At 30.8% G+C, this 26968-nt stretch overlaps 4 protein-coding genes across 8 annotated transcripts; 2 read left to right on the top strand and 2 right to left on the bottom strand.

Annotated features, from left to right (window-relative positions):
* Positions 1-1670: 1670 nt before the first annotated feature.
* LOC126836397 (uncharacterized) lies at positions 1671-11440 on the top strand. 2 transcript variants are annotated; one of them, XM_050569747.1, is made up of 5 exons: positions 1671-1720; positions 9143-9373; positions 9450-9616; positions 9718-9858; positions 10813-11440. In XM_050569747.1, the coding sequence occupies exons 2-5, from the start codon at positions 9360-9362 to the stop codon at positions 11157-11159; spliced, it is 669 nt and encodes a 222-aa protein (XP_050425704.1). In that variant the 5' UTR covers positions 1671-1720; positions 9143-9359; the 3' UTR covers positions 11160-11440. The 2 variants fall into 2 exon arrangements, with proteins under 2 accessions (XP_050425704.1, XP_050425705.1); XM_050569748.1 differs by lacking the exon at positions 1671-1720 and having other exon boundaries at positions 9095-9373.
* Positions 1873-7873, bottom strand: LOC126836395 (rac GTPase-activating protein 1-like). Its single transcript, XM_050569741.1, has 12 exons — positions 7761-7873; positions 7553-7682; positions 6169-6371; positions 5727-5856; positions 5478-5623; positions 5199-5337; positions 5005-5137; positions 4200-4320; positions 3448-3800; positions 2654-2780; positions 2423-2571; positions 1873-2170 (listed from the first exon to the last, which is right to left on the bottom strand). The coding sequence occupies exons 2-12, from the start codon at positions 7638-7640 to the stop codon at positions 2086-2088; spliced, it is 1674 nt and encodes a 557-aa protein (XP_050425698.1). The 5' UTR covers positions 7641-7682; positions 7761-7873; the 3' UTR covers positions 1873-2085.
* On the bottom strand, positions 9491-20197 carry LOC126836394 (uncharacterized). 4 transcript variants are annotated; one of them, XM_050569738.1, is made up of 9 exons: positions 19676-20196; positions 15781-15877; positions 14252-15719; positions 13992-14170; positions 13705-13915; positions 13317-13631; positions 13143-13205; positions 12387-12495; positions 9491-9725 (listed from the first exon to the last, which is right to left on the bottom strand). In XM_050569738.1, the coding sequence occupies exons 2-8, from the start codon at positions 15814-15816 to the stop codon at positions 12425-12427; spliced, it is 2343 nt and encodes a 780-aa protein (XP_050425695.1). In that variant the 5' UTR covers positions 15817-15877; positions 19676-20196; the 3' UTR covers positions 9491-9725; positions 12387-12424. The 4 variants fall into 4 exon arrangements, with proteins under 4 accessions (XP_050425695.1, XP_050425697.1, XP_050425696.1 ...); XM_050569739.1 differs by lacking the exons at positions 9491-9725; positions 19676-20196 and adding an exon at positions 19465-19559 and having other exon boundaries at positions 12289-12495; XM_050569737.1 differs by lacking the exon at positions 9491-9725 and having other exon boundaries at positions 12315-12495.
* Positions 20198-23795: 3598 nt separating this feature from the next.
* LOC126837000 (DNA ligase 1-like) lies at positions 23796-26504 on the top strand. The gene is made up of 2 exons (XM_050570725.1): positions 23796-25439; positions 26058-26504. Exons 1-2 carry the CDS (start codon positions 23796-23798, stop codon positions 26502-26504), a joined length of 2091 nt encoding a protein of 696 aa, XP_050426682.1.
* The last annotated feature ends 464 nt before the right edge of the window (positions 26505-26968 follow it).

Below are 26968 nucleotides of genomic sequence, written 5' to 3' on the forward strand. Positions count from 1 at the left end.
GATAATATTAATTATAACATAAGATGATTTGGTACTCAAGTACAAGATGTTTATATGTTTGTTTAAGCAGAGTGAATTAAACATGCCTAACTTCGCTGAAGGAGTACGTACTATGTGTTTAATGTTTATACTTTGTTTAATGTTAGTTACTATGTTAATTTTTAAATTATGAACAAATATAAACGATACAATTGATTCGATAACGTTCGACCTTTGACCAATGTAATTAGCTACAGGAAAAAGTATCGTACTGTGGTAATATTTGTCTAAATGGTTTTATTGAACTAACTAGGTTTAACCATCGTTAAAATCTTTGAATGCAACACTCGTTTGGATAAATCTACACGGCAAAATTGGCATCATCACTACAGGAACTAGTTATTCAAGAATAATAGCTTTTCTCACGGCCGTGTCAAGTCGACTACAAATTTTACAAACGTAAAATAATTTAAAAGAACAACGTCTTGTTGTGTGCAAGGTTAATCGGATATAGGTAATATTATCGTTGTAATAAAATGACACGTTTAGACGATAACACCAACCAATGCACCGATATTTCATAGTAAATATTGGCACCCAATTTCGACTTGTGCAATTTTTACATAATATTTAAAAACAAATTGTTGGCATAACACTAAACCTGTAATGCTACTGCGGGAGGACTGGTGATTCACTGTATAATCATTTAATAATATTATTCGTCATATGTGGTGAATTCGGCCTCAATTTTCAGATAAAAAAATTATATGTCCTCCCAATGTTTACTACTTGTATAAAATACATACTCTTCAGTCAGCAGTGGTACAGCCGAGAGAACGTCCAACCGGTTGAGCCTAATTAAGAATTATTTTCAGTAAATATAAAGAAGAAATATTTTTTACTCCGTGATTTTCAAATTATTCTCTATAAAAGGTTACACGTATATCATTTAATAGTATCACATGTATATAATACCAAAGAATAAGTATTTTGGTGTTGTCGGTTCATAGTTCTTAATACTTGCACTCCAGTACCCTGACTCTGACGTATAGATAAGTATATTTAAATAACTAAATTTGTCCAAGATTTCTGAAGAATTCATCGTGTCTAAATTTATTAATTTCGAGTAAGTGTAATTCCATGTCTTTTAAACAATTCATAACTTCAAGGGACATCTAAAAAAATTCCTATAATTGATTTAAGTGTAATATATTTCATAATTATTATAAACGTTATAAAAGTTTTATTTAAGTAACATCAGGTGCAGTTAAAAGTTAAAACTTCAAAGTGTAAATGCGTTTTCTTCACATTTTCAAGGTCGGAGACCTCCATAACTCGAATTAAGATAGAACAATATATTTCAAACTTACAATATAAACGTAAGAAATAATGCTTATGCAAAGGATAATTTTAACTATTACAAAAAAAATTGCCTAGTTTTTTATGATAGAGGCAATATTCGAGTAATTTAAATTTCAAACGCGGTGAGTAACTCATAGCTCCTCTTGTGCCCTGACAAAAGTTATTGCTAATTCATTTTTAAGCATGTCACTACTTGAACATAACGTTTTTTAAAATTACAATAGTTTTTATTGGAATTGGATAATATTTTGAATTAATGATACTTCCATTTTACCAAAAAAATTGAGTTTACCATTCATTCAGTTTGCGGTTTCTTTTTTAGGTGAAAACAGTAATTGTCTGATTCAAAATAGTGTAACAAGTGTACAAAAAATAACAAGTAATACTGTTTTTAATTTAAATATAAATTCTTTAAATTGTTAACTGTTTAATGGTTTTTTTTTACCAAAGTAAAAATGTTTTTATAACAAATAATATTAAAATTTAAAACGTTACACATATAAATCAATATAATTACACAATATATTTTAAAAAAATATTCCGAGAAGCAGTAACAAACTTTAAATTTCTTTTATAAAATACATATATTATGGTTTAAATATGTCTGCATAAACCCCTTTTAAAAATTATAAAAAATATTTTATTTAAACATCATAATTCCATTTGTCTTTTTGGTTAAAATAAAATTTATCTTAGTTAAAATATGCTCTTTTACATAACAACAATTCACAAACAACTTTTATCTTATACTCGAGATTCTAACTGTTGAATTTTGACTTGTTTAGCAGCTTTATTCGACTTTGGAGAATCTAGTATACGCTTTTTCATTCTAATTGACGATACAGAAAATTAATTCACAACAGTTAACTTAATGATTATAACAAAAACTAATTAATAGCAGGTGTGACATGCAAAACCTCCACTTAATTGATACTGGGGTTTAATTTCTTTCATTTTTTAGAATGAAAGTTGTCAACTACCATAAAAAAATGTAGGGATGTACATACATAGGGTTTATGTCTTACATACACATAAGAATAATATATAAATAAACTAATACATATATATATATAAAATTTACCCAGATGTGAAAAATCGATGAGACGAAGCAGGCGTTACAGGTTTACTTTGAACTGGCGTGCTGTGAGACGATTCTTCAGACATTGATGTTTCGGTATTAATGACGTTTAGCCAGAATCGCTGAGGCAATTTGAGCAATTCATTGATGACCTGATTTAAGACCAAAACAAAAAAAATGTTCGGTACAATTCAAAAAACAACAGAATAGGTGGTTTAATGACAGCCCCCTTACTTTAGTACTAGTTTTTGATTTAACATGAAGCTCATCCAAATTAGAACTAGAATATCCAATGATTGTTGGTCCAAACACTATAGACAGATTATTAATATCCATATTGCATTTTGTCGAGTTGGCCACTCTAATAAAACAAATGAACGACATTAGTTAGAACGCTTCAGTAAAATTGCAATAATTAATTCTTTTTAGTTTTAAAATGTGCTTATATCTTAGTTATTCACTGAAAACATTTATTAGCATTATTAGACACATTTCTTAATGTATTTTTAATTACAAATATAATTTGGTTTACAAATCTGAAAAAAATTAAGGTAATTTTTATAAAACAATTTTTTTGAAATTTTAACAACCGTTTCATGACTGTAGACAAGAATAAGTTTAGAAAAATTATTTTTGTTAAAGTTGTAGGTATGTTAGCAACATTGCTTCAGACACAACTGCAAGTATTGTTTAGCATTCAGTTTTTGACAAAAAAAAGTATATAAAACAACAATTACAATGTTTTAAACTTTTTAAATATACAGTAGCATATAAATATATGCGTACATTTAATATATGTATATTAGATTAATTTTTTAAATTATGAACAATTTACTTTATTTTTTGCTGACCAATTATAAAATTAACTGTAAAAAACCAACGAAAATATTAAAAAAGAAAGATTTAGAATAATTGCAGATAAAAATATTTTTTAATTGTTTATCAAAGGTTTTTTTGAAAAAATATGTGTCTATCTTAATAATTTAACTATAAATTCAAATAAAAAAAATTTTAAGACCAGTACTTACTTTTGTAAATGCAACATTAAATATGCAAGAGTTACACGATTGACGGGTGATAGCTGAAGCACTTCATGGCTGAGGGACTGAGCGTTATCCTTTTGATTTTCAACAGCTTCATCGAATTTATCGAGATTAGTTTGTGTTATTATATGATTTTTTTGCGTACGAATATATTCTTTAAGGTAGCAACACAAAACATGTATGTCAATGTCACCCAAATAAGGAAGACCTTTACAAAACTTTTCCTTTAACAATTTATTTTCTTTTTCCGAACCACTAATTCTGTACAAGCCAACCGTTTCCAATCCTCGTTTTTCAATTTCACTGATGCAGTGCACTATAACTGGATCAACGCCACACTGTAAATTGATTAAAACAATTATAATAACTGCTCACTCTGACCCCAGAGCGCTGGCTTATTTTACTTATAGTACATCATTTAGTGTATTTAAAAAAAAATGCAGTACAACTAGGTTGTGATAACATTGATCTAAAAAAAACGCTTCAAAAATTACTTTAAAAAAATACTATTTTATCTAATCACTCTTTCCACATCTTCACCAACTGTTATTTTTGAAAGTAGGTTTTTTGTGACTTAGTAACCATATTCTCATTCTACTTCTCTCAACTCAGACTGTCCCCAATACCACCAATTTAGCTGGTCAACTCTGATTCTTCTTCTTTTGTAAACCTAATTTTGTTTAATATAATAACTAGATTACCATATTAATTTGTTTATACAATACTTAATAATTTACATTCAAAATATCCAATCGTTTTTGGTAGTTTGTACACGATACTGTAATAAAATTTTTACATTCTGGGTGAGCTCCAATTTTACAATCCAAGCATTTGCAGATATAATTATTGAATGTCACCCTGAAAATTCGAAACCAAAATCACATATTAATAACATGTAACTATACTCTATAGTATATAAATTAAAGTAAAATTACTAGACAATCAACATAAATCTAAAATTTTTCCATTATGCAAAAGGTTAATCAAATAATAAATAAAGGAAAAACAAAAAAATATCAATACTCTTTTTTTTTTATCTAGAATAGGGTGGACATTTTTCCAAGCGTAGTTTTGGGACTTGAGGTCTAAATATTAGAATAAAAGATCTACAGTAGGGATCTAATACATACAGTTAACTTAATAATATGTAGCCAAACTATTTTTGAATCATTTTTTTTCATTAAAATTTTTTAAAATAATCTATTGATCAAAAACAGGGGGGAATTAGCACAGTGAGGAGGGAGCGTTTTGGGATAGGAGAGGTCACAGGTTTTCAGGAATTATTAGAACTGAAAATCATATAATCACTTTTAAGTAAACCCTTCGATGTAAACCTGTAGATGGTTTTTATCTTCTTTTTTAAAAGAATCTAAGTGATAAAATTGTTTTCAAAACAAATTAATGTAATACAATTATATTAATTAAATATGTTTTGTTTTTCGAGGGAAGAGATAATTAAGTATCAATAAATGTAAGAAGTCATTTTATTTAATGTCATACATTTTTCGATATATTCAAAGTCCAATTTTACTTGTAACATACTTTTTTCGACAGTATCCGCATTTTTCTGCAATAACCACTTTTTTTTCAGAAAAATTGTGAGGTTTCCCAAAACAATTTTCATCTTTTGTGGACGTTGATGAGTCACACAATGAAATTAAAGAATCACACATATCTTAGAAATATAAATTAAATATTAGTAGATTGTAAATTAATTATTTATATTTAATACAGACTTGTGGTAGATATGGGAATTTTTTTGGGTTCTGGCAGATTGTAAGATTCCATTACTGACTTTGCATTTATTTTACCCGATTCCATTGTAAAAGTAGTCGTGGCTACAATGCGGCCCTCTTTAATATTGATTGTCGCATGCTACAAAAAATTAATATGTTCTTTTTTAGGACGATATTATTCACCTTTAACTTTTAAGATATTTATGCAACCAAATGTTGTATAGTATATCTATTAATATATTTATGAAAGTTTGTATGCAAGAAAAATAAATATTTTACTTGTTTTGGTAGAGTATAAACTTCATTGCACTTTTTCAACGGTGTTACTTCTTTCCTGATGTCAATTCCTTTTACTTCGACATCGTTATCCAAACTGACGTCGGAACTGTCGGTTCGACTGTAACTCAAATCAGTCAACAAAGCATCTAAAATATAAAAACACATACACATTAAGGAAAATTGTTGACACTGATTTTAAAATTTTAATGAAAAGGGAATTAGAGTAATTATGTATATATTTATTTATACCTGTGTTATCTAAAACTTTATACTCATTTGATTGTTTTGCTTTATAATGGGAACTCGTCGCTTGAGCCGAACTTTCTTCTGTACTTGGTCTTTGTAAGTAAACATTGTAAAACTTGTCAAGTTGTGATTGCTACAAATGAAATGATCATTATCAAATGATAATACAAAGTTAACTACATTTTGTTGATACCCGATGAAACATTTTTTTTTTTTTTTGGTAATATCTTCCCTAAACTGTACTACAATCAATATTAAATTATATGTAATATTAATATATTTGTATCCTAATTATGTAACAACTTTCTGTGAATTTACAACTCAAAATCAAATGTGTAATTTAAATCCTTCATCATGCCCAGATTAGATTATGGTAATTTAAATTACCTTTAATTTTTACCTGTGTAAATTATTAAATAAATAGTTAAAAATAACAATTACTTACTAAACATTCTTTTTCTAATTCAATTTTTTTTTTTTCCGACTGTACTTCATCATATAACCGTGCGGATGTCTTAAGCTTGAATGATAACTTTGAACACTCTTCCATGTATGAATTCAATTGTTTCTTCATTTGATCTTGATCCTTATCATTTTCGTTGATCTTGTTCATCAACTCATCAATAAGTTTTAACTTAGCAATATAATCTGAAAAAAAACCATTAGAAATAAAAATACACACAATTAGTTATAGTTAAATTAGACTTAGAAAATAATATTAACAAATGTAAGAAATAAAAATCCATTAATACATGAAATCAATAAGTATTTCAAAATAATCTGTAGCAAATAGTTCATTTAAAATCAATTTTTGAAAAGTTGAATTTTGAATTTTAAAAACAATAAAAAATGCCAGAGGTGGCATTCATCTGGTAGGTGAACATTCTAAAGACGGACAATAAAATGTGTCTGAAATGTCAGTGTTGTGACGCAGTGATATTAGGTGTCACTATCTACTAAGGTATTAAAGGTATCCGGTTTCAATTCTCACGACACAACATAACAAAATGTGAGATGACCATTTTGAAAAATATAATAAAAGTAATCCCCAGCTATGGACTATCAAAGAAAATATAAAAAAATAATATATTTTAAAAAATCCAATTAGCCATCACTCTTCTAGTCAGTTCAGCTACCTGTGAATGCTCATTTTTTGCAATTAAGAAGAATTAATATCTCAGATCTAACATGATGCATTCCTAGTTCTCAAAATTAGCAACACTTAATATTGAGAGACACGTTATTGTTGATAATGTAATTATTTGAAATCTTTTAATTTTTTTAGATTTTTCAGTAAGGGGAAAGGGTGGAAGAAAAATTGTGAGGGGTACTGATTAAAAAATAGTTACAGGAGCTTCAGCCTCTCTCCCAAATTCTTTACCCTAATTGTGCATATGCATACAACTTTTTCAGACCTTTCTCTTTTGGTCTAAATGACAAAAGTTCAGATTGGTTATTATTTTACCAAATACCTACTTACATGACGGATTTGAAACTTATGATGTTGAGTAAGTAGGTACTTCAATTTGATTTTATTAAAGAATACCATAGGTGTAGTGTTTATAAATAATTTGACTACAATTATTGCCTTTCGAGTGACCGCATAAGCGCAATTTGGAAGAAGCTTGGATATTGTGCTTAGAACCCCTAGTATTGTGCTTGGCACACTTAAATTTTTTTTTGTTTCATACCATACCTATTAACCTGTGTATTAGTAAGAAAATTATAATACATCCAGCGCACAAACAGCCCCATTTATTTCACCGAAACTGCGACCATGTTAAATTAGACAGACCTACCTAAATACAACGAAGTAAACGTGTACTTACCTCTTTCGACGGACGTATCGAAAAGGGACTGTACTTTGGTGAAGAACAAGTCGTATTGCAACGCCAGAGATTTACCCTGATTTTCCATTATTCGGTTACTTAGTTTCCATTAACTTGTATTTTGTAAAATCTGGATAATGGATTTTAGTTAAGACGAAAACGAGGAAAATAGAATCAATAAAAAATTAACAAACAAAATAACACATACCGAAATCTCAACACAAACCAAGTACCGACCGGCGACGCGACGTTGTAAGCAGTTTGAACACTGGTTATGATTGGCTCGTTTGAAAATTATATTTGTAAATAGTAATACAGATTACAGGCTGATCGTGGTAATAAAAAAAACCCAGGGAAATTGAAAAAACAACAACGATAAAAATATATCAGATTGATACTGCAAAATTACAATTGATAACGACTTAAACATTGTTTTACGAAGTGCGTATAATATTGCGTACGTTATTTCAATATTTTACCCGGTAGACGTGTATGATAATATATTACTTACATATAAAGCAAATTTGAAATAAAATGTACATTTGGCCTTTAAAAAACAATCAATAGACAAAAACGGTACCTAGTTAATTTGCTGGACTTAGCCTTAAATTTAGAACTCTAAAATTTGAGCATTTTATAGTTACATTAATAAATAATAATCAATACGAGCCGAACTACCGTAATTTATTGAAAATGGAAACCGCGTATTCAAATCCAAATTTTTCTGATTTAAGACTTATTTAGGCATTACATATTCGAACACGGCGAGAAAAAATGATTTATTTAAAACATGATTTTTTTAGGCAACTAAAATTGTTTTTAATCAGTTGCAAATCAATTTTCTGATTTGCTTTTTTTATCGTGTAGACTGTGGAACCCCAAATTGGCATCGGGAAGTGTTTTGAAATGATGTAATTTCGCTTAGCTTAAGTAAAAATTTTCGCAAGAGAAGGAAAGTTTTTTATTTGAGCTAGCTCATAGGAAATATAAAGGAGTATAATATGTTGGAGACCGCCGTGTTGTTAATACAAAAAAGCGTTTTCCGAAGTAAATAATAGTCATCTTCCGAAACCAAACCTAAAATTTTATCGTGTTTATTTTAAACAAATGATTAAAAAAGCGAAACAAGTAATTAAATTTAAATAAATAATAAAAATGTTTTCATAGGGATTTGGTTTGTTAAAGAATATTTTGATATTTTTTATTCTTTTAACTTTGTCAATTATTACTCATGTAAATTAAAAAATATGAGACGTTTAAGTTGAAAATGGACTTGGTCTACTGAAAAAAATAATTCCCCTAACTGTTATTAACGTCAACCAATTTTTATAGTTCAACATTTAAAGTCTGAACGTTGATAAAGTTGTCAAGTTGAATTAAATAAAAAAAGTTGTCATAAATTAAGTTTTTAGTTTAGTCAGTCATTTAAATAATTTTGTTTTTCATTTCTACTGAAAACAATCTTTAGCATAACAATGTGTTTAACATTTTGTTGCAATTAAATTTAAATTAACATTGATTAAAATTGATTAGTAAAGTAAATTGACTCTGAACCATAATAAAATATATTTTTTTTTTATAATAATATAGTGTTTGTGAATGAGAGTACCCCCTCAAGGTTAACCAATTGGAAGAGGGCAAGTATCTACGGCTCAATCTGTACACATCTCCCTTGAAAACTCACTACACTGAATATGCTCAACTAAATTGATGTTAAAAAAACAAAAAAGTGAAAAAATGAACTTTTTTTTTATTGCTACATTTCAAATTAGTTTACTCATATTGTTTGGGAACAATAACGATATCCATGGTTTTTTTAAGGTGCATAATAATTAAATGTAACAACAATGCGTTCAGCAATATTATATATTATTAAGATAATGTATTTCATTTATAGCCGATCGTTCTCAACTGTTCACCACATGTTCATATTACTACACATAGTGACGGTAATCAATTCCCAATCCGTCTGTCAAGCAGAAGGTGTATTTACTACCGATTATCCATCCGAGAACACGGCCGAAGACCCATCAAAAGTTCAGCAACATTACTCTATTACTGACAGTAAGCATACTGTGCATTATGCATTTTTCCAACAGTTTGTTTGTGACTGTTGACGAACACACGTGATCGATATCGATCCATAAACATTTTAATTGACACAGATGAAAACCTGGAACAAAAGCATACCAACGATCAACCGATCCAAGAAAAAGACAGATCCGTAGTGTACATGCACTTGTCGTGTCATCAAAACGATAAGTGCGACGACGATTTGGAATTTAAACGACCCGAAAACATTTGGGGTAATAATTATACGATACTTTTTATACAAGTATCCACATCAGATTGCAACTGCTAACTATAAATAGTAGCAATCTTTGTTCTCTATATATATATATATATAGAGAACAAAGATTATATACTGATATATATATATATATATATATCAGTAAAGTTAGCAAGCCCGTTCATATGGATAGAGCCATATTTTGATTAATTAATGTCTAAGGGCAAAGTGGCCGCCCCCCTGCCCGATCCTTAGTCCTTAGACATTAATTTATCAAAATAAATAAGACGTGTATACACAGCTTATACCTTTACAAGTAGGTATATTATTGTTTTATAGGGATATTTTCGCAGAATATTACGTTACGTTTTTTTTTATTATAAATGCATGCGGTTAGTTTGTTTTTGCAATCGGTTATCGCTGACCGTGTATATATAATATATATATATATATATATATATATAGCTCCTTTTATAGCTTACAATACATACGGGAAACCCGATAACGTCTCGTACAGCACAAGGATTTTCATAATTGTCGGTTTTGTTTGAAAGAGTTAATTATCATAGACCTATATATAGGTATATATTTGTTTATAACATATTATTATGAATATTTATTATCGTGTATGTATATTTTATATTTGCAAATTGCACAGTGTATATTGAAAGTGATTTATATAGTACTGTCTTCCTGTCGAACAAAACAGAAAAAATACCAAAATCCTTTACCGCGCGAGGCGTTAATTTTCACCTTGTTTTAAAGCTATAAAGACTGCATGTTGAGCTTTCTTATAAATATAACTTTTGGCTAGCACGAACTTATTGTTCATTTGCGAACGAGGAGGAAACAATTTAGATTTTTTACTTAATTTTTAAAGCTTGTGAGATATCAACTGTATGTTGTGATACTATCAGCTATGCTGATTGGGGGCACCTAAATAATATTTTTTTTTTTCACCTTTGTCCAGGCAAAGAGTTCAACACGTCGATTTCGAAAACCTTGTGCGAGGCTTGCGTGTACCCCCGTGGTTCGATCGTGGACAGAGTACAGTTTACCAAGAGGGGTACGTGCATGTGTGAGAAAGTCTGCAACAGACAGGACCAGATTACAACAAGAGTGCCCCCCACGGAGGCCACTTTGAAAGACTCGTATTGCACCAAGAGTCATCTTAGGGCGGCAGCTTGCGTGTGTATGTTTAAGGTGACGTTTCAATCCAACATGCACTATGTGTTCATACATTTCATTCCCAACCGGGACGGCCATGTCGCTACGCAGTACTACGAGTCGGGACACGCGTTGAAGGTGCCATTGTGATTTGACATGAAAAGGCTACCAAGGGACACCGAGTGCACTCTTAAATGTTTCTTATCCCAAACCTACTTCTTGTCCGCCATATGAAATTAGGTTGGATTTTCTGGAGAATAAATAACAAAAAAAAATGTGATATGCCATAACGAGAAGGGTATTACAGCAAGTGTCGCTGTTATGACGTTTAAACATAGGTCCGTCCGTTAACTGCATATACCCCATAATTGTTTCATCGGTAAACTGTCGACTAAACGAGACTCTAATTTTTGAATATTGAATTTATGTAATCAAATTTTTTTTATACATTACTTTTGTATTTACTAGTTATTAGTATATTTACTAGTTTATCTTTGTAAGTAGTTATAAGCATCACCGTTTAAACTTTGAAAAAAAAATTGCTCATTATGTAAAACTATTACTCTAGTATAATTTTGTTCCACACTCGCTCATAGTGTAATTACTGTAGCCCTAGTAGGAATTTGAAAAAGTTTATATTTTAAATTTGTCTCTCCTATTTTTAAAGGGAGCTTATTAATATTCAGGTTGAATTCCGATTAAATTACATAATCGTTTGAATGTTAATTAAAATCACCACCCTTTTACTGCATTTGTCATGTAAGATGACATATTTAAACTTAGTATATATTTTTTATCTTGGTAGCTAAATCAAAGAAAAATAGCTCATAGGTTTCTGTAGCATGATGAAGTATATTAATTGCTCGTCAATATCGCCTCCCATAAAAATATTAAAATATTACAGGTCTAGTTTGGTTGTTGTTGTACATATGGTTAAAACAAACTGTATTTTTTATTAATTGCAATTTTTTGAGTATTCCGTGTAATTTAAGTTGCAATACATATTATTAATATTAGTACTAAAGACGCAATAAAAAAAAGCCAAATAGTATGATTGTGAGACCCAAACGTCAAATAATTACATTGTCAAATACTTTATTTGTTGTTTTAAAAACCTACTTTTACAATAAAGATCAAAATTAAATAAATTAAAAGTTAAACAAACTGAAAGGTATTTCAATAAATAAATTTGGCAATCTTTCTAAAATCTATCATAAAAACTTGTAAATTCTGAATTTACACCATACAAAAAAAAAAAAAAAAATACAAACAAACAAACCAATGTTATTAATTATAACTTATAAAATTTTAAGTCAATTTGTTAAGAGTTAAGTACTTGTTTAAAGATAAGAGTTACATATAATATAGTAAATTTACTTATAGCTTTATCATTTGATTGCAAGTGTTAAAAAGTCTTATTTTCTCCACAAACTTTTGAAAAATCCACGTTTTGACTGACTGGTTTCACATTCTTCACTTATTTCACCTAAATCATCATATAATATTTTAATTAAAATTTAATAGTATTAATAAAATAAAAAAGATTGTGATATAATAATATTAGACAGACTTAGGGCTGTGCGATTTGAAGTAACAACCAAATAAGTCCATTTTTTTCAAAAATGATTTTTTTGTGGAAAATTGTTTTACATTTTGGTACAACAAACAGTAAAATAGGAATACTATTTACAAAGTTATTACAAAACATATTTTGTCCAGTTCATTGTAGTAAATGGGATAAAGAATTTTCTTTTAATCGTTTTGAACATTTTTATTAATCTGATTGTTGCTTCATGCCCTAATTGTTTTTCGATAATTAAAATCCATATTAGTTAATCAAATATTTTTCGGTTAAATAAGATTAAACTAAATGATTAATCATAGAATAATCATTTAAAGGTTACATACCAGTTTTCTAGTTATTACATGTGATACCAGCTTATTTTTAAATAACCAAAGTTTAGAATAATCATTTATTAAATTATAAATTATCGATTTCTATCATTTTTTTCCAATTACTATTTTTTTTTTTACTGTCATCAAATACATCAAATTGTTATCAGATAAATAAACAATCGCAAAGCTTCCAAGATTAGTCATTATAATATTATATATCAAGCATTAAGTAATTACCGTGAGGGCCGATCACTGAAGAAGCAAATACCGTTTTAGTTTTGTTATTTTTATTTGTGTTACCTGTAAATTCAAAGCATTAACATCAAATTAGAATAGTTTAACTAATATTGAGTATTCTTTTAAATAATCCCTTGGCTGTAGTTGACAAACTATTTTCTTTCGATCACTTACCCCTACGAATTAGCAAACTAGTAACGCGACGTAGCGCTTCTCTCGGAGATCGGTTGAAGAATTTTGGTGAAAGATTAGGAGGCAACGTGACGGGTTTATGTCTATCTCCGGCCGCCCATTGAGAATGTCCCACTGGACTTTGGCACGCTGCTAGTTTGTCGAGCTGTTCCACCGATACGGGCCGAAACTGTCGCTGCCGTGGGTACCATCCCCTGCCGGGACCATTCAAGTGCAATAACTCGGCCCCAGCCATAGCTTGACCTAAACCAATACTAGATCCGTGTCCAGCACCTCTCATGTTAATGCTCAAGCTATCTGAAAAAAGCCCAAAATGTAATCATTGTTACACTTTTCACAAAATCAGTAGCTTTTGATAGATTAAGCTTACTTGTCATTTGAGACATAGTTTTAGTACTAGTTCCAGAGTATTGACGTGGAAAATCACATCGGCCCATTAGCGGTGTGTCAGGCAATGAATTTGAAATGTCTGATAATTTTTCAATGGTGCTGGGGTGAACACCACTTCTATATTGTAGGGGTCTTGGGTATTCATCTGTAACTGGAAGTTCAGACGGGTAAGTTCTTCTTTCTGATTGGACCTATAATTTACATAACAGGTTTTATAATATGATAATTATAGGTAAAAAAAAAGTTAACGAAGTTAATATCACTAACAGATCGTGTTCCGATTTTTTGATGTTGCTGAAAATTTTGTGAAAATTCTGCATCAATGGATCGAGACTTAATTATTGAATTGTTCGGCTCGTTTTTATAAAGGTTAAAAGCAAATGGAACTTGTGTTGCTTCAATTTCTTTTATTGATTCAGCACTTTTTAATTTTGGTAACGTCGGAACTAAACAATAGAAAAAACAGTAATTAAAGAACATTTTTTTATTTTTTATACTTAAAGATTAAAATATGAAAATATTTTTACCAATTTCTTCGACAGGCGATGGTGGTAATGGTCCAAATAAAAATGAATCAAAATCTCCATCAATATTATTTAAGCTCAATTGTTCGTTTACAAATTCTTCCAAAATATTAGCATTTGCATAGTTTGCACAGTCTTCATCAATGGTTTTGAGTTCAATATCTTTGTTAAATGTGTTCAAATTTGTATAACAAACAGCATCTTCTGTCTTGTTTGGTACAGTGTGGTTTTCTTGAACTTTTTTAAGAGATGTGTTAATAATCTGCTCACTACCATGCAAGACAATCTGTTCAATTTTCTTCTGCAAAATATCTAAATCTTCGGCTTTTTTTTGTGACATGCAGTTTTTTTCAACTTGTTTATCAATTACTTTGCCTTTGCCTTTTGCATACAACAATATGTTGGTTTCTTCAACTTCCTTAAGCAGCTTGTTGTTTTCTTCGATTTCTTTAAGTAACAAATTGTGTTCGACTTCCTTAAGTAAAATTTTTGTTTGTTCTATTTCTTTAGGCAATAATAAAACATTGTCTACTTCTCTTTCTGGTGTGATGACGTTGTTACCTTCAATACCTTCCGGGAGTATGTCTTTATTGACAATATCTTTGGTGGACAGATTAGTGTTTACTTCTATGTTCACAAAAATATCTTCAGTTTGACAACTCATGTCGCGAAGCGTTTTCTTTACATTATTATCGTTTTTGAATAATTCGGTAGACACTTGTACAGACATGTCTTGTTTTGTCACAGAGTTCTTGGTGAGCTTGTTCATTAATAATTCGTGTTTGGTTGCACACATTGTCAAATAAGAATGTTGGTTTTTTGTACTATCATGACTTAGAATATTTGGTAACGATGATACTCTATACAATTTAGGAGGGTTCGGAGGCTGGAAGTCTGGTGGCATTTCGTCCAGACCATCTACCAAACCTTCTTTGAGTAACGTTTTAATGTCTTCGAATGTCGAACTAAATCTATTCAGTTCAGCTTCGTCCAGCAAAGATGGTTTTCTGCTACTACAAGTACTGACGTTTGTGATTACGTTTACCGAGGAATCCCCACAGTAGGTGGGATAATATTGCACGTGGATATTGCTTTGGTCACAGTCTTCATATAACATTCTATCACACTCGTCCTGTTCCAATGGCACATTTTCACTGACTAGAGGTAAAACGATTTTCAATACGTTATTTGTTGGACTTTCGAAATAGGTTTTGCCGTTACAATTCAATTGTAGATCGTCCTGAAAAACAGTTACACAGCCATTATGGCGCGACAGTGGCATTCCATCAACTATGTCCGTTTCCATTTCGTTTTTAGGTGGTGAAATGTGGGATACGGCTCCAAATGTTACACATTCCACCACCTGTGATAATGGCCAACTTTTGCGATTATTTTGGCAGTCTAAAGACTTTGAACACGTGATACTATTTACAACGTCATCATCGTCGTATTCCTTGGTTTTGACTCTGGGCTAAAATTACATGCAGGTAATTAGTAAAACATAGTTATGTTTAATTATTATATTAACTTACTAAAGTCGACGATAAAGATTCAGTGTTGGTAAACATAGTAATATTTTTTAATCGCTTGTATTAAAATTATCAGCTACACAATATTTCATTTGATATTCTGAAACAAAAATATATATACATAAATTATTAACTTTCAATAATTAAGAAGAAACATTTTTTAAAATTTAAGTCACAAAAAATATTACTTTTTCTTGAGCAACTTTTAAAGCATGCTTAGTTAAAACCTAAAATTTGGGTAAAATATTAACTTTTAAAACTTATATACTTTATTCACTTTTGCAATCAAGAATAATCTTCAAAAACATTGACAGCCGATTACAAATTTTGAATAATTACCCTAAAGCAATTTTTTTTAAGAGAAAACTAGTACAGCTTACGCCAAATGGTTCACCTTATGTATTAATTGGTAAATAAATTAGTAAGATTCTGTGGAATTTGATTTAGCTTAAAGTAGTATGACATACAAATCATTAACTGAAACTATTAAATGTACAACCAGTAATATACGCTGGTACAGCTAAACAAAATTCATAACTCGTAATTAATGTCAACATTGGGTCAAGAACAAAAATGAGTCAAGGTTGCAGAGTTACTTATTAAAAATGATTTTAAAATAAGAATGCAAACACAGGAATGATGTTGATGTAGGTACATACTTTGTGTAACTGATGAGAAAATAAATTAACTATCATAATATAACAAAACAACAATTATAAATTGACACAGTGCTTTATTATTTTCTTATCGTAATGTGATAAATATATATGTATAATACTCTCAAATTATAAAAGATAAAATGACATGTTGAATTAGACAAATAGATATTTATAGTTATAAATAAAACATATGTAAATTGCAAATTAATTGAATCATAAATGTAATATACCTACTTCCGAAAAAATTTTGCCTGAAGTTGTAATTAATAAATTGTTTAAAATAATTGGCTATTTGAAATAGAACATAAAAATACATTTCAAACAATTCGTTACTTGCAAATAATAGCTTACATTTGCACACTGATTGTTGTAATTAAAAACAAGTTTTAACTAAATTGAAATAAACACATTTTTTTTAAAAGTTTATTTCTTAGTAGATAATTTGAAAAAATAATATGTTGTATTCTACAGAAATAATAGTAATTTAAATTATACTAATCGAACACTTTTGTATTTTGCATAATAGTTTCATTCTATAATAATGTGCTATATTTAAGCATAAAACCTATGTGATACTCATTTTTAAAACATATATAAGATGCAATGAAATATAGTTTAACAACTAACGCCAAATATACATTTTACACAGCAATATCTGTCGTTTAATGGTTTTTTAAGTAGTCATAAATTTCAGAAATGGCGTACTGCCACGATCCTATACTGAACATAACTATATCAGCCAATCTTTACATAGTATGTAGGTGAGCTGCAATATATTTTTAGTCTCGACAATTGACAACTACACTTATTATTTCAATACTTTTAGGTTACTTTTAATGAATTTTCGATACAAATGATACAAATTGGCATGTTACTACAATAATTGATACTGTAAAATATTGTTTTTGCTTATGTTGCAATACTTGTTACTACTACAAATTATGTTAAAAATAAATCTTCTATCCAGATTGTTGGTTTTTATTAGCCATTCTTTAAATAGTTAGAGATCTCTATCTTAGACTTCAAAGAAATACCTATATATATTTAAGTATGTAAACCTAAAGACAAGTATATTAATTATATTTAAAAATTAAAATTAAACAATTAACTAATTGTTTTCTTTGTATATTCCATACAAATAAATTGTGTTAGCTACTGTACATAGTTGACGTGAAGAAGTATCAATACAAAGACAACATGCAAATTTAAATTTTTAATAAGTCATTGTTATGTTGATAACAATACAAATATTTAGCAACTATTGAAAAATAAGTAAGAAATAATTATGAGATGTTATAGCCTAAAAAAAATATATGTATACTTATTTTAATACAAATTGTTATTTTAATATATGTATGCTAAATTTTAGTATTTTTTTCTTGAAAAAAAATTGACTTATGTATACTTGCTTCGGTTTAAAATAAAAATAAAAAAATGTTTAATTTAAGCGCTTAAATAAAGTTTGCATGCATTGGGTTTCAAACCGAGGCAAGTTTATACAAGTTAATTAAGCTTTTTCAGAAAAAAAAAATTATAATTTAGCATACAAAAGGTAAATACAATTTATAATAGTCCTACTTTTTATGTGTGGCGTGGTTGTGATTATTTACATATTGGTTTTAGTCTGATTTATTAGTACTTGCTGATTGATTAAATATTTAATTTAATGTTTACCTTACCTGAATTTCTTATTATAAATATTATTATAGTTTCGGATACAATTTGTATACTGAAAGAACAGGTAGCGCCCACAGACCAATTGTATTAGTCATTGCATAAGTATTCGATATTGATGATGGTGGTACAGTGATTGTAGGAGGTAAAGGTGTGTATAAACTACTAATGTAAGCTTAAGACTGTTATTTGACTTAAATAGGATATTTGAATAACTTTCAAGACACTCATTACTTAAGTTAAGTTAGGTATTTAGTTAATAGACAAACTAAATTTTGAAACAAACAAGACAAACTAACTTGGCAAATACTAAAAAAAAAATACAAAATTATATTCAATAATGCTTTGGCTAATTCTAAAAAAATAAAAACTGAAACTGTAGACAATTGTTTAAGCTTAAGAGGTACAAATAACATTTTTTAGAGTTTGCCGAATCAAAGGCAGAACTAAAAAAAATTGTATACAAAATATTTTGCTAGACTGTATTACAGTATTTATGAAAAAAGATAAAAATGTGATAAAAATAAATTTATTTATCAAGTTAATTTTTTAGTTTCCATCAAGTGAACATCAAATAAAACAAAGCAATGCTTAATTCCAGTGATCGAGTCAAATGTCTTTTCATTGTTGTATTTAAGATAAAAACTTTGAGATATCATTAAAGTTTGATACTTTATTACTATTTATTTCCTAATTTAATAAAAATAAAATTGTACACTTAAAATTTTTTTATAGCACCTTTCTAACTTTTTTCAACCAATTTTATTTTAATTGCATACAAACCAATTTACTTTATTAAAAGAAATGTGAAAGTAACTTAAATAAACAACTAGATATTTTATTACTCTAGATAATTTAACAAATACGTATAAATACAATATATATATATTATATTTATATGAAATGATTTAAAGTTTTTGGAAACTGGACTATCGAAAAACTAAACAGCTTAAGTTTTTATAAGGCAAAACACTCAACAGAGAGTAATACAACTTATGCAGGGAAGTCAAATTTGACTTATACCAATTTGGAGTTGATACAAATAGTCCTTTCTTTTCTCTATCAACAATGAAAAAAAATTGAGTATCGCACTCTTGGATAAGAATTTATAAAAAAAACTAGAATAAGGAATCAAAATTCTAATTTTCAAAAAATCTAGTTAAGATCTTTGCTGTGTCAGTCGATATGCAACTACTTAAAATAATTACCTAATTTGCACATCCGTGAATTAATTCAGAAAAGTATCCGGACTAGGGTTTCGAAGGCCAAAATTCTACTTTAAGCCAATCGACTGAACTTCTTCAGATAGACCGCGCAGCAATGCAAGTACCAAAGTACAATAATCTATACTTACATCGGAGACTGCAATGCCGAATATGGTAGAACGTAAAATATTACAAATTGAACAATGACCCATGAAGACGCCGGATAACATTATTATTGTTTGCGTTCGAGGGGAACGCGCGTGTTGGAGCGGCGCGAGGGCCATGTGTGCGAAGAAGCGTACGCGGGGGAGGGAATAAAGCCCCCGAGGAAAATGTAAACGAAAATAATCAATAACTCACCTCTTAAGTAGTGGTGCTGTTCAACGCGCGGCCGCCGCCGACGCGGGCCACAACGGGATGCTCCGGACTGCCACCGGCCCCTGTTCGCGTCCTGGGACGATTTGCGGTGGTCTCCGACGACAGCCGCGGCACATGTCCGGACGCGGACGGCCTGGACGAAAACTGTGGCCGGTTCGTGTGTGGGATTGACTGTTGACAGTACAGTGTACACGGCCGACGAGCAATAATGATTTGTTATTGTTGTTGTTGTTACGCGTTAATCAGAGTCGCTTTGATTGGACGAAGAGGATTCGCTATCAGTGGATAACTGCGACGATAAAAATTGCTGTAGCTCTGGTATAGGTCGTCGGGATTGTGATAATAAAAAAACAACGAAAAGGATAAAACAAAAAATGAAGAATAATAGAAAAGGTATTATAAGGTCGTCCAAAAATACCCAGCGAACCATGTCGGTCGGATGAGACGTCCGTACTCCGTACTGAGCACTCCGTGTGCGAATTACAATGCGGCGGTCGGCACGACGATGCGACTAATGCGACGATAGCGGTGGAAGGGGAACGGAGGGTGGACCGCTGGCGTTCCGCGGAGGAGAATCGTGGAATGCGCGCCGCGCTCTCTTCCCATCTTGGCCCGAAGTCGCCGGCGGCGGCGACGCAATACACGACGCCTGGACGTTTGGCCGTCAGATAGCGCGCGCGGCCGCCGCCTCCTCGTCCACCGGAGGAGTGCATACCGGTGAAACTTGAAAGTACAAGACGTGCCTTTAATAATCATACCTACGAATAATATTATATGGACATCCGCGGACCAGGCACCGGATGATAATGTATAATATAGTTGAATTATTATTCAGGTAATAAAATAGTGTTCGTATATGGAAGTGTGCGGTCAGGTTTATCTGTCGCACAGTTGTTTGGCTCAAGGATAACCGTCGCATCGTTGTATACGTCGTGTACATATTTTTCTATGTAGTCGTTTCTATTTATTTTATCTGACGGACAAATCGAATCCACAAATTCGCCAACAAATATATTTTAATGTATTTTTACTTGACAAATTGTCAAATTTTGGGTATTTAAAATACACTGTATGAAATTCATTTTTTCTGTTAGGCATGTTAAGTCAGCAAAGCTACCTAACTAAAGTTACTTTTTTAAAACTATTTATCTAATTCGACAAAAATCTATAGACAATAGCATATAAGAAGATCATTTTATCGTAAACCACTCAGTATCTTATTTGGGTTTAATAATAATAATTGATTTTTTTTCATAGTGTTTTTATATCTGTAACAACTGTGAATAAGTGTGTAAGCCGATTCCAGTTATTTTACAGGGGACCGATTTTAAACCATGACTAGCTGATTTCATTTAAAACATTTGATTTTTTTATGATCCTCTTATATTGATAAATACTTTAGAGGTGCTCAAGTGGTTTCTTTCAAGCTTAAAATTGCTAAAAAAAAAACCCTGTAAAATCACTGAAATCGACTTACTTATTCACAGTTGTTACAGATACCTATATATGTGATATCAATTTTTATGTTACTAATCTTAGTATACAACCTATATGTGGTGATCATTTTATCGTGAACTACTCAATATCTCATAGAGTTTAAATTTTAATACGAAATCAATTTTTTTTCGTAATGTTTTTATTATATCTGATGATACCTCTCCCACTAAAACAAATCTGATACCTGTTGAGTTGTGGTTAGTGGACATAATACGAAAAAAAATAATATAGTTAAAATAAGTATTTAAGATTAAACATTACTTTCATAACGGTTAGGTATGTTTGTTTTTTGTTTCTTACTTAATTGTGTATTTTCTAAATAATACATAGTCAATAGAATCTACACTTAATACTTATTACCTGTTCTTATATTTTTATTGATGTAAATATCTTTTGTTAACATGTTAACACCTTTATGTATTCACCTTATTGTAAAGAAGTAAGAACTTTGATAACTAAGATTCGTTGTATAAGTAATATTTATGAAATTGTCGAGTTTAAATAGTTTAGCTTGTCTGAGTGACAAAATATCTAATTAAATAATTACCGATTTCAACATATATTAAAATACCGAAAATATACATATTAAAAACATTTTAAGCAACAGATTTTTTAACCATTTATTACTTGCTGGAACCGTCAAGTATATCGTACAGGGATGTGTCGTTGTATTTGATGACTCTCAAGGCGTTTCTCTGGACTCTGACGATTTCGTCGAATCTTTCCAAGGTGCTGGGCGGCAACTTTTCGATAAACGATCTAAAAGTATTTTACCCGCCGTTCACGTCGTTGTCCGGGTACGACGGAATCGTAGACAGAAGCATGACGAACAGTTGTACATTATGATCGTTCAGTTGCCAGTACAATTTGTACGAAAACTCTAATAATTCCTTTTGCTTGGCCCACACCAGTGTCCGGATCGATTCTTTTACCTTGACGCCTCTGCGTTATGACGTTTTTCTTTTAATTTCTTCTTAAAGTGCTTATCGTGTCGGCGGTTATAATCGAAAAGGACGCAGTAGCCTATGACACAGAATATGAAATTCGTAACACACAAGAAAACTAAAATATATGTACAGCAATACCACAATGTTGTGCCAAGTGCCAATTTAGTTTTGTCCGGTTGACATGGCACCGTGAACGTCGTTGTCTGGGTACGAGAGAATCGTGGCGGTTAGGTTAGGTAGGTTAGGTTTTACACAAGTCAAAATACTATTGATATTGTAAATTATTTCTACAAAGGATTGGTAAAATTTGAACAATAAAACATTAACACTTTTTCGACACTCTTCGGAAACAACTTTGCCTCCGTTACGGTAAACGTTTTATTAATTTTTAAGACTTTATTTAATATTATTGTTTAAAAGTTAATAAACATGTTTTGTGTTTGTTTTAAACTCAATCTAGCTTTGGCCTGTACAAAAAATATATTAATACATTACAGTGCGTTTGCGCATTCCATATATACCTACTATCCCGACTGTGTGAACTTGCAATAGGAGGGGAGAACCAGTATGGGGAACCAAAAAAAGTACATATAATCATTAATGTCGAAGCGGCAAGCGCATAACAATTTAAAATAAAAAACTAATACTTAATATTTATTTATATTTTACAATAGTATCAAAACATTCTCTCTTTTTTAAAATTATTTTTAACTTTGAAAAAGTTTCATTTAGTAGTTGCTACTGTAAAAAGTATTGACAGTAATACAAAACGATGTTGCATTGTTTCATTGACTCGTGCCCGGATCTGTCGACCATATCTTGAATGAGCCGGATATGGCCGTAATAATATGTATCATAGGTACAGTTTCTGTTCGATTATAAGCCACTTGACACGAACAACCACTCAGAGAATGAAAACATTTAACAATAAGACGATCAATAAAAAAATATAAATTAAATATATTATCGATTGAATTGTCATAATGAAAAAATGACCTATATCGTTAGCCTATTTAACAATGGACGTAACAGGTAACTCCAGAATACCAAATTTCACTCTAAAAGGGAAAAAACATTAAATTTATTCTATATATTATTTCAATGACAATTGCTTACAATTTATCACATATTTCATAAAAAAAAAACACTGAAATATAATCATAATTATACCAGTCGTAGCACAGTTTTTTTCTCTTTAAAATAGTGTAATATACAGAAAATTGATTTGTTTGGACGTACGTCCTTTTGCTAAATAGGCTGACGATATGAAGACAAAACTGAAAACACTACTCCTTTCGGCCTAAGCTTAGCGATTTTCAGATTTTATAAGTACACAATATATTTTAGAAAAGAACTGGCCAAAACACAAATCTTCACGATAACTACCAAAAAAAGTACACTTAAATACACAAATAATGACTCAAGCAGTGGTACACTACACAATTTAAACATTAAAACTGTCCAAGTCTCGTCAAAATAGGTACTCGCAAAATAATAAATACACCGAGCTTTCGACGATGTACAGAATTCACCAGATGTAAGTGTTATGTAATATCTATATCTTGCTGTGAATGATCCATAAATTATACAAAATACTATGTGTTTCTTTGTATTAGTTTTATTATCTTTATGTGGGGTTTTACAGCACGAGCAAAGGGATGGTCGAAATAATTAAAAATCGTGGTCTACTGACCACTCAAAGGATTCAGAGAAGTTACTGTTCGTCAAAAAGACCACAAAGTTTGTTTAAACCACGAAACCCCAGCCTGTTTAATGTCAAATCAAAACCAGCAGCATCTTCACCTTTTAAGAGCAGGGGTGTGCCAAAGTTCGGCTTCAGTCCTGTATGTTCTGTAGATAAAGTTAAATTGTCATGCGAGAAGAAGACTACTTCGTCTCCAAAATCATGTTCTGAAGCAAAACCTAAACCGCCGTGCGATAAAGAGCCTCCCCCGGCAGAAAACACATCGTGCGAGAAAAAGGAGCCTCCTGTGACTAAAAAACCTTGTGGACCAGCCACAGAACAAACAAAGGCATTATCTTCCTCGGCAAAAAATTCATCGTGCGAGAAAAAGGAACCTCCTACGACTAAAAAACCTTGTTCACCAACCACAGAACAGACGAAGGCATCTTCTCCGATATCTAGCGAACAGAAACAACAATCTCAGACCAAAACTACTGGCTTGCCAAAAACTAAACCTCAAGCCACAATTTCCAGTGCGTTTAAGTCGCATAACGGTACAGAAATTTCAACTTCCTCGGATTCAAAAAAAACTTCCATCTTGTCGATACCATTTTTAAAACGGTTGCAGAGATCTGAACCAAAAAAAACTCCTCTGGCTACAGCCGCCCACACAAAACAAAGAATAACAGCGACGCCGCCAAAGTTGAAGAAACCAAATACATCAATTAAAAGAACTCCTAGCAATATAATTAATGATTTTAAACGAGATCCTCCAATTCAAAAAGGTTTCGTAATAATTCCAAAAAAAAATTCGCAACCATATAGTCCGCAAATTCCTAAGAGCACTACATCAACTAGCAAGAATCCACCCAAACGATCAAAAATAGACTCAAGCGTATACGTTAACAAATACATCCAACATTCGATTAAATCCAACGCCATCCAGCCATCGAAAGCAGTTACTAAGGTGAAACGTGTCGATCCGTTGATACGTCAAGGATTGATTGAGCGATCTAAGGATGGCAGTCCTATGAAGAAAATATCTTACACTGACCGGAAAGTACATGATATCGTTCAAATTGAAAGTGACAACAAGAGAAATTCCAAAAAGAAAGCTGTGGCTAATTTGAAAGTCAATAATGATAAAAAAGCAGGTTGTGGTAAGGAAGACGATACCGGTAAGAAAGCTGATGTTAACAATAAAGTCAATGATAGCCCAGACAATGTGATAGGCAAAGTATTAAAAAAAAAAAATTATCTCATACGACCTCATTTCAATGATAAAAATGTACAGCATCCTCCAACGGCAGATTCGCCGGATCCAAGGAAACCGCGAACACCACCAACGAGACCCAAGCCACCCAAGAAAACATTTAAATCGCAAAACGTTTATTCTAAAGATGAGGCTCAAAATCTTATAAAAAAAATCTACAACGAAAAAATTCGCGAAGAATTAGCTGACCAATTTCATTCGGACGATACATTTCTAAAAGACCAAAATTCAACTAAATCGCAACATCAAAATTCGGAATTCCTATGGTTGCGACCGTCGCAAGATCAACCCAAAAAGACATTCATATCCCACCATGCAATTTTCGAAGAAGCGATAAAAAATGAGGTGAGAAAATCAACTATATAGGTAGTAATACATAGTTTATAAGTAGTAAAAATGGTAACATGTTTTGTTTATTATTTTGTAATCGACGGCCACGAGTTTTATGAGCTGGCTTGACAACTCTTGTGATGGCCATTTTTTGTATTACCTAAAACGAGTTTGGGAAATTTTTTTTTTGATGTAGCCAATATAATAATACTAAATAGATGTTTCAATAACTTTACCTCTTGGTTCACTAAATCATCGGCATTTAATGACCTAATTAGGTAGATAGTATAATAACTATAGGGCAACCTTAATAGGTCATGTAATGTTAGTAACAATTTCCAACAATTTTTAATACTCTAACAATCTAAAAAAATCGAATTTTCTTATGTACACAAAAGAACGTTAGAACTTTTCTGTTTTTAAGTTGTAGATGATTTCGAAAACAAATGAACGTACTAGACTAATGTTGAGACTAGATTAGCATTTACCGAACTATTTAAAAACAAATAGACCTATTTTGGGTTTTGTCAACCAATGTGTAATAAATTTCTTTAAAAAGATAATGGGCTCTAATTAACAAGTTGACGTTGGTGCTTAATTTTTGTATAATATTTTGTCTTTCGTATGATTTAGCAAATGAATAACAGTGTTGGCGAAAATCTTACGTTAGACGAATCACTGCAGCGACTGAAAAGAAGAAACGACATATTGCAGATTATTGCAGATAATCTGCCGCAGATAATAAACAAAATTTCATCAGACGAGATCAAAATTCGGTTACATATAATCCAAGAAGACGAGTCGCCGCCTTCAACCAGTACCTCAACCAGTAGCCACAATAGTCGTGGTAGTTTAACTAGCAAATTGGATCCTAAGAGTCCGTCGGGATCTAGAGGCAAGCATACATATACAAAGCTCATTTCAGATATCAACAATCAAACAAAGTCAACACAAATAACACCTAATAGAGAAAACGAGGTCCAGGCGGAAACGAAAGTTAAACCCTTGGAACAATTGCAGGCGGCAATAGCCTATTCCCTGCAAATGATTAAAGTTGCCCTGTTTAATAAAGACCACTGACACTATATTATGATTTGCTGCACAGCCGTTTTTATTTGATTTCGTAGAGGTCTCAATGTAGATATTACTATTTTGAAAATGTGCAATATAAATAAATTTACATGTTACACAAAAAAATTAATTAAATAAAGCTGAACGAAAAAATAGTTGAAAACCATTAAATTCGATTTTCACCTATTTTTTTTAATAACATTTTCAACAATAATTATTATCTTAATGAAATGTTATTCAAATTTCCAAAAAAATGTCGACACTATCTAAACTAGCGGGTTCGCATTTTTTCCTAAAATTTTACTAGTATATATGCTCGGTTGTCTAGATAAACTGATTAAAATTTAGTATTATATATATATTATTGGATAATTAGGTGATTGGGTTGTATTTGATGGGAATTTTTTTCTCATTTTTCAGATATTTGAAGTTTTCACAGTATATGTAGTTGACTGAACGGGGGTGGACTGGGA

This window comes from Adelges cooleyi, unplaced genomic scaffold, assembly GCF_023614345.1.
Source record: "Adelges cooleyi isolate 19-005CV unplaced genomic scaffold, UGA_ACOO_1.1 ACOO_flye_CR_arks_rails_tigmint_CR_PRNA_247, whole genome shotgun sequence".
Lineage (NCBI taxonomy): Eukaryota > Metazoa > Arthropoda > Insecta > Hemiptera > Adelgidae > Adelges > Adelges cooleyi.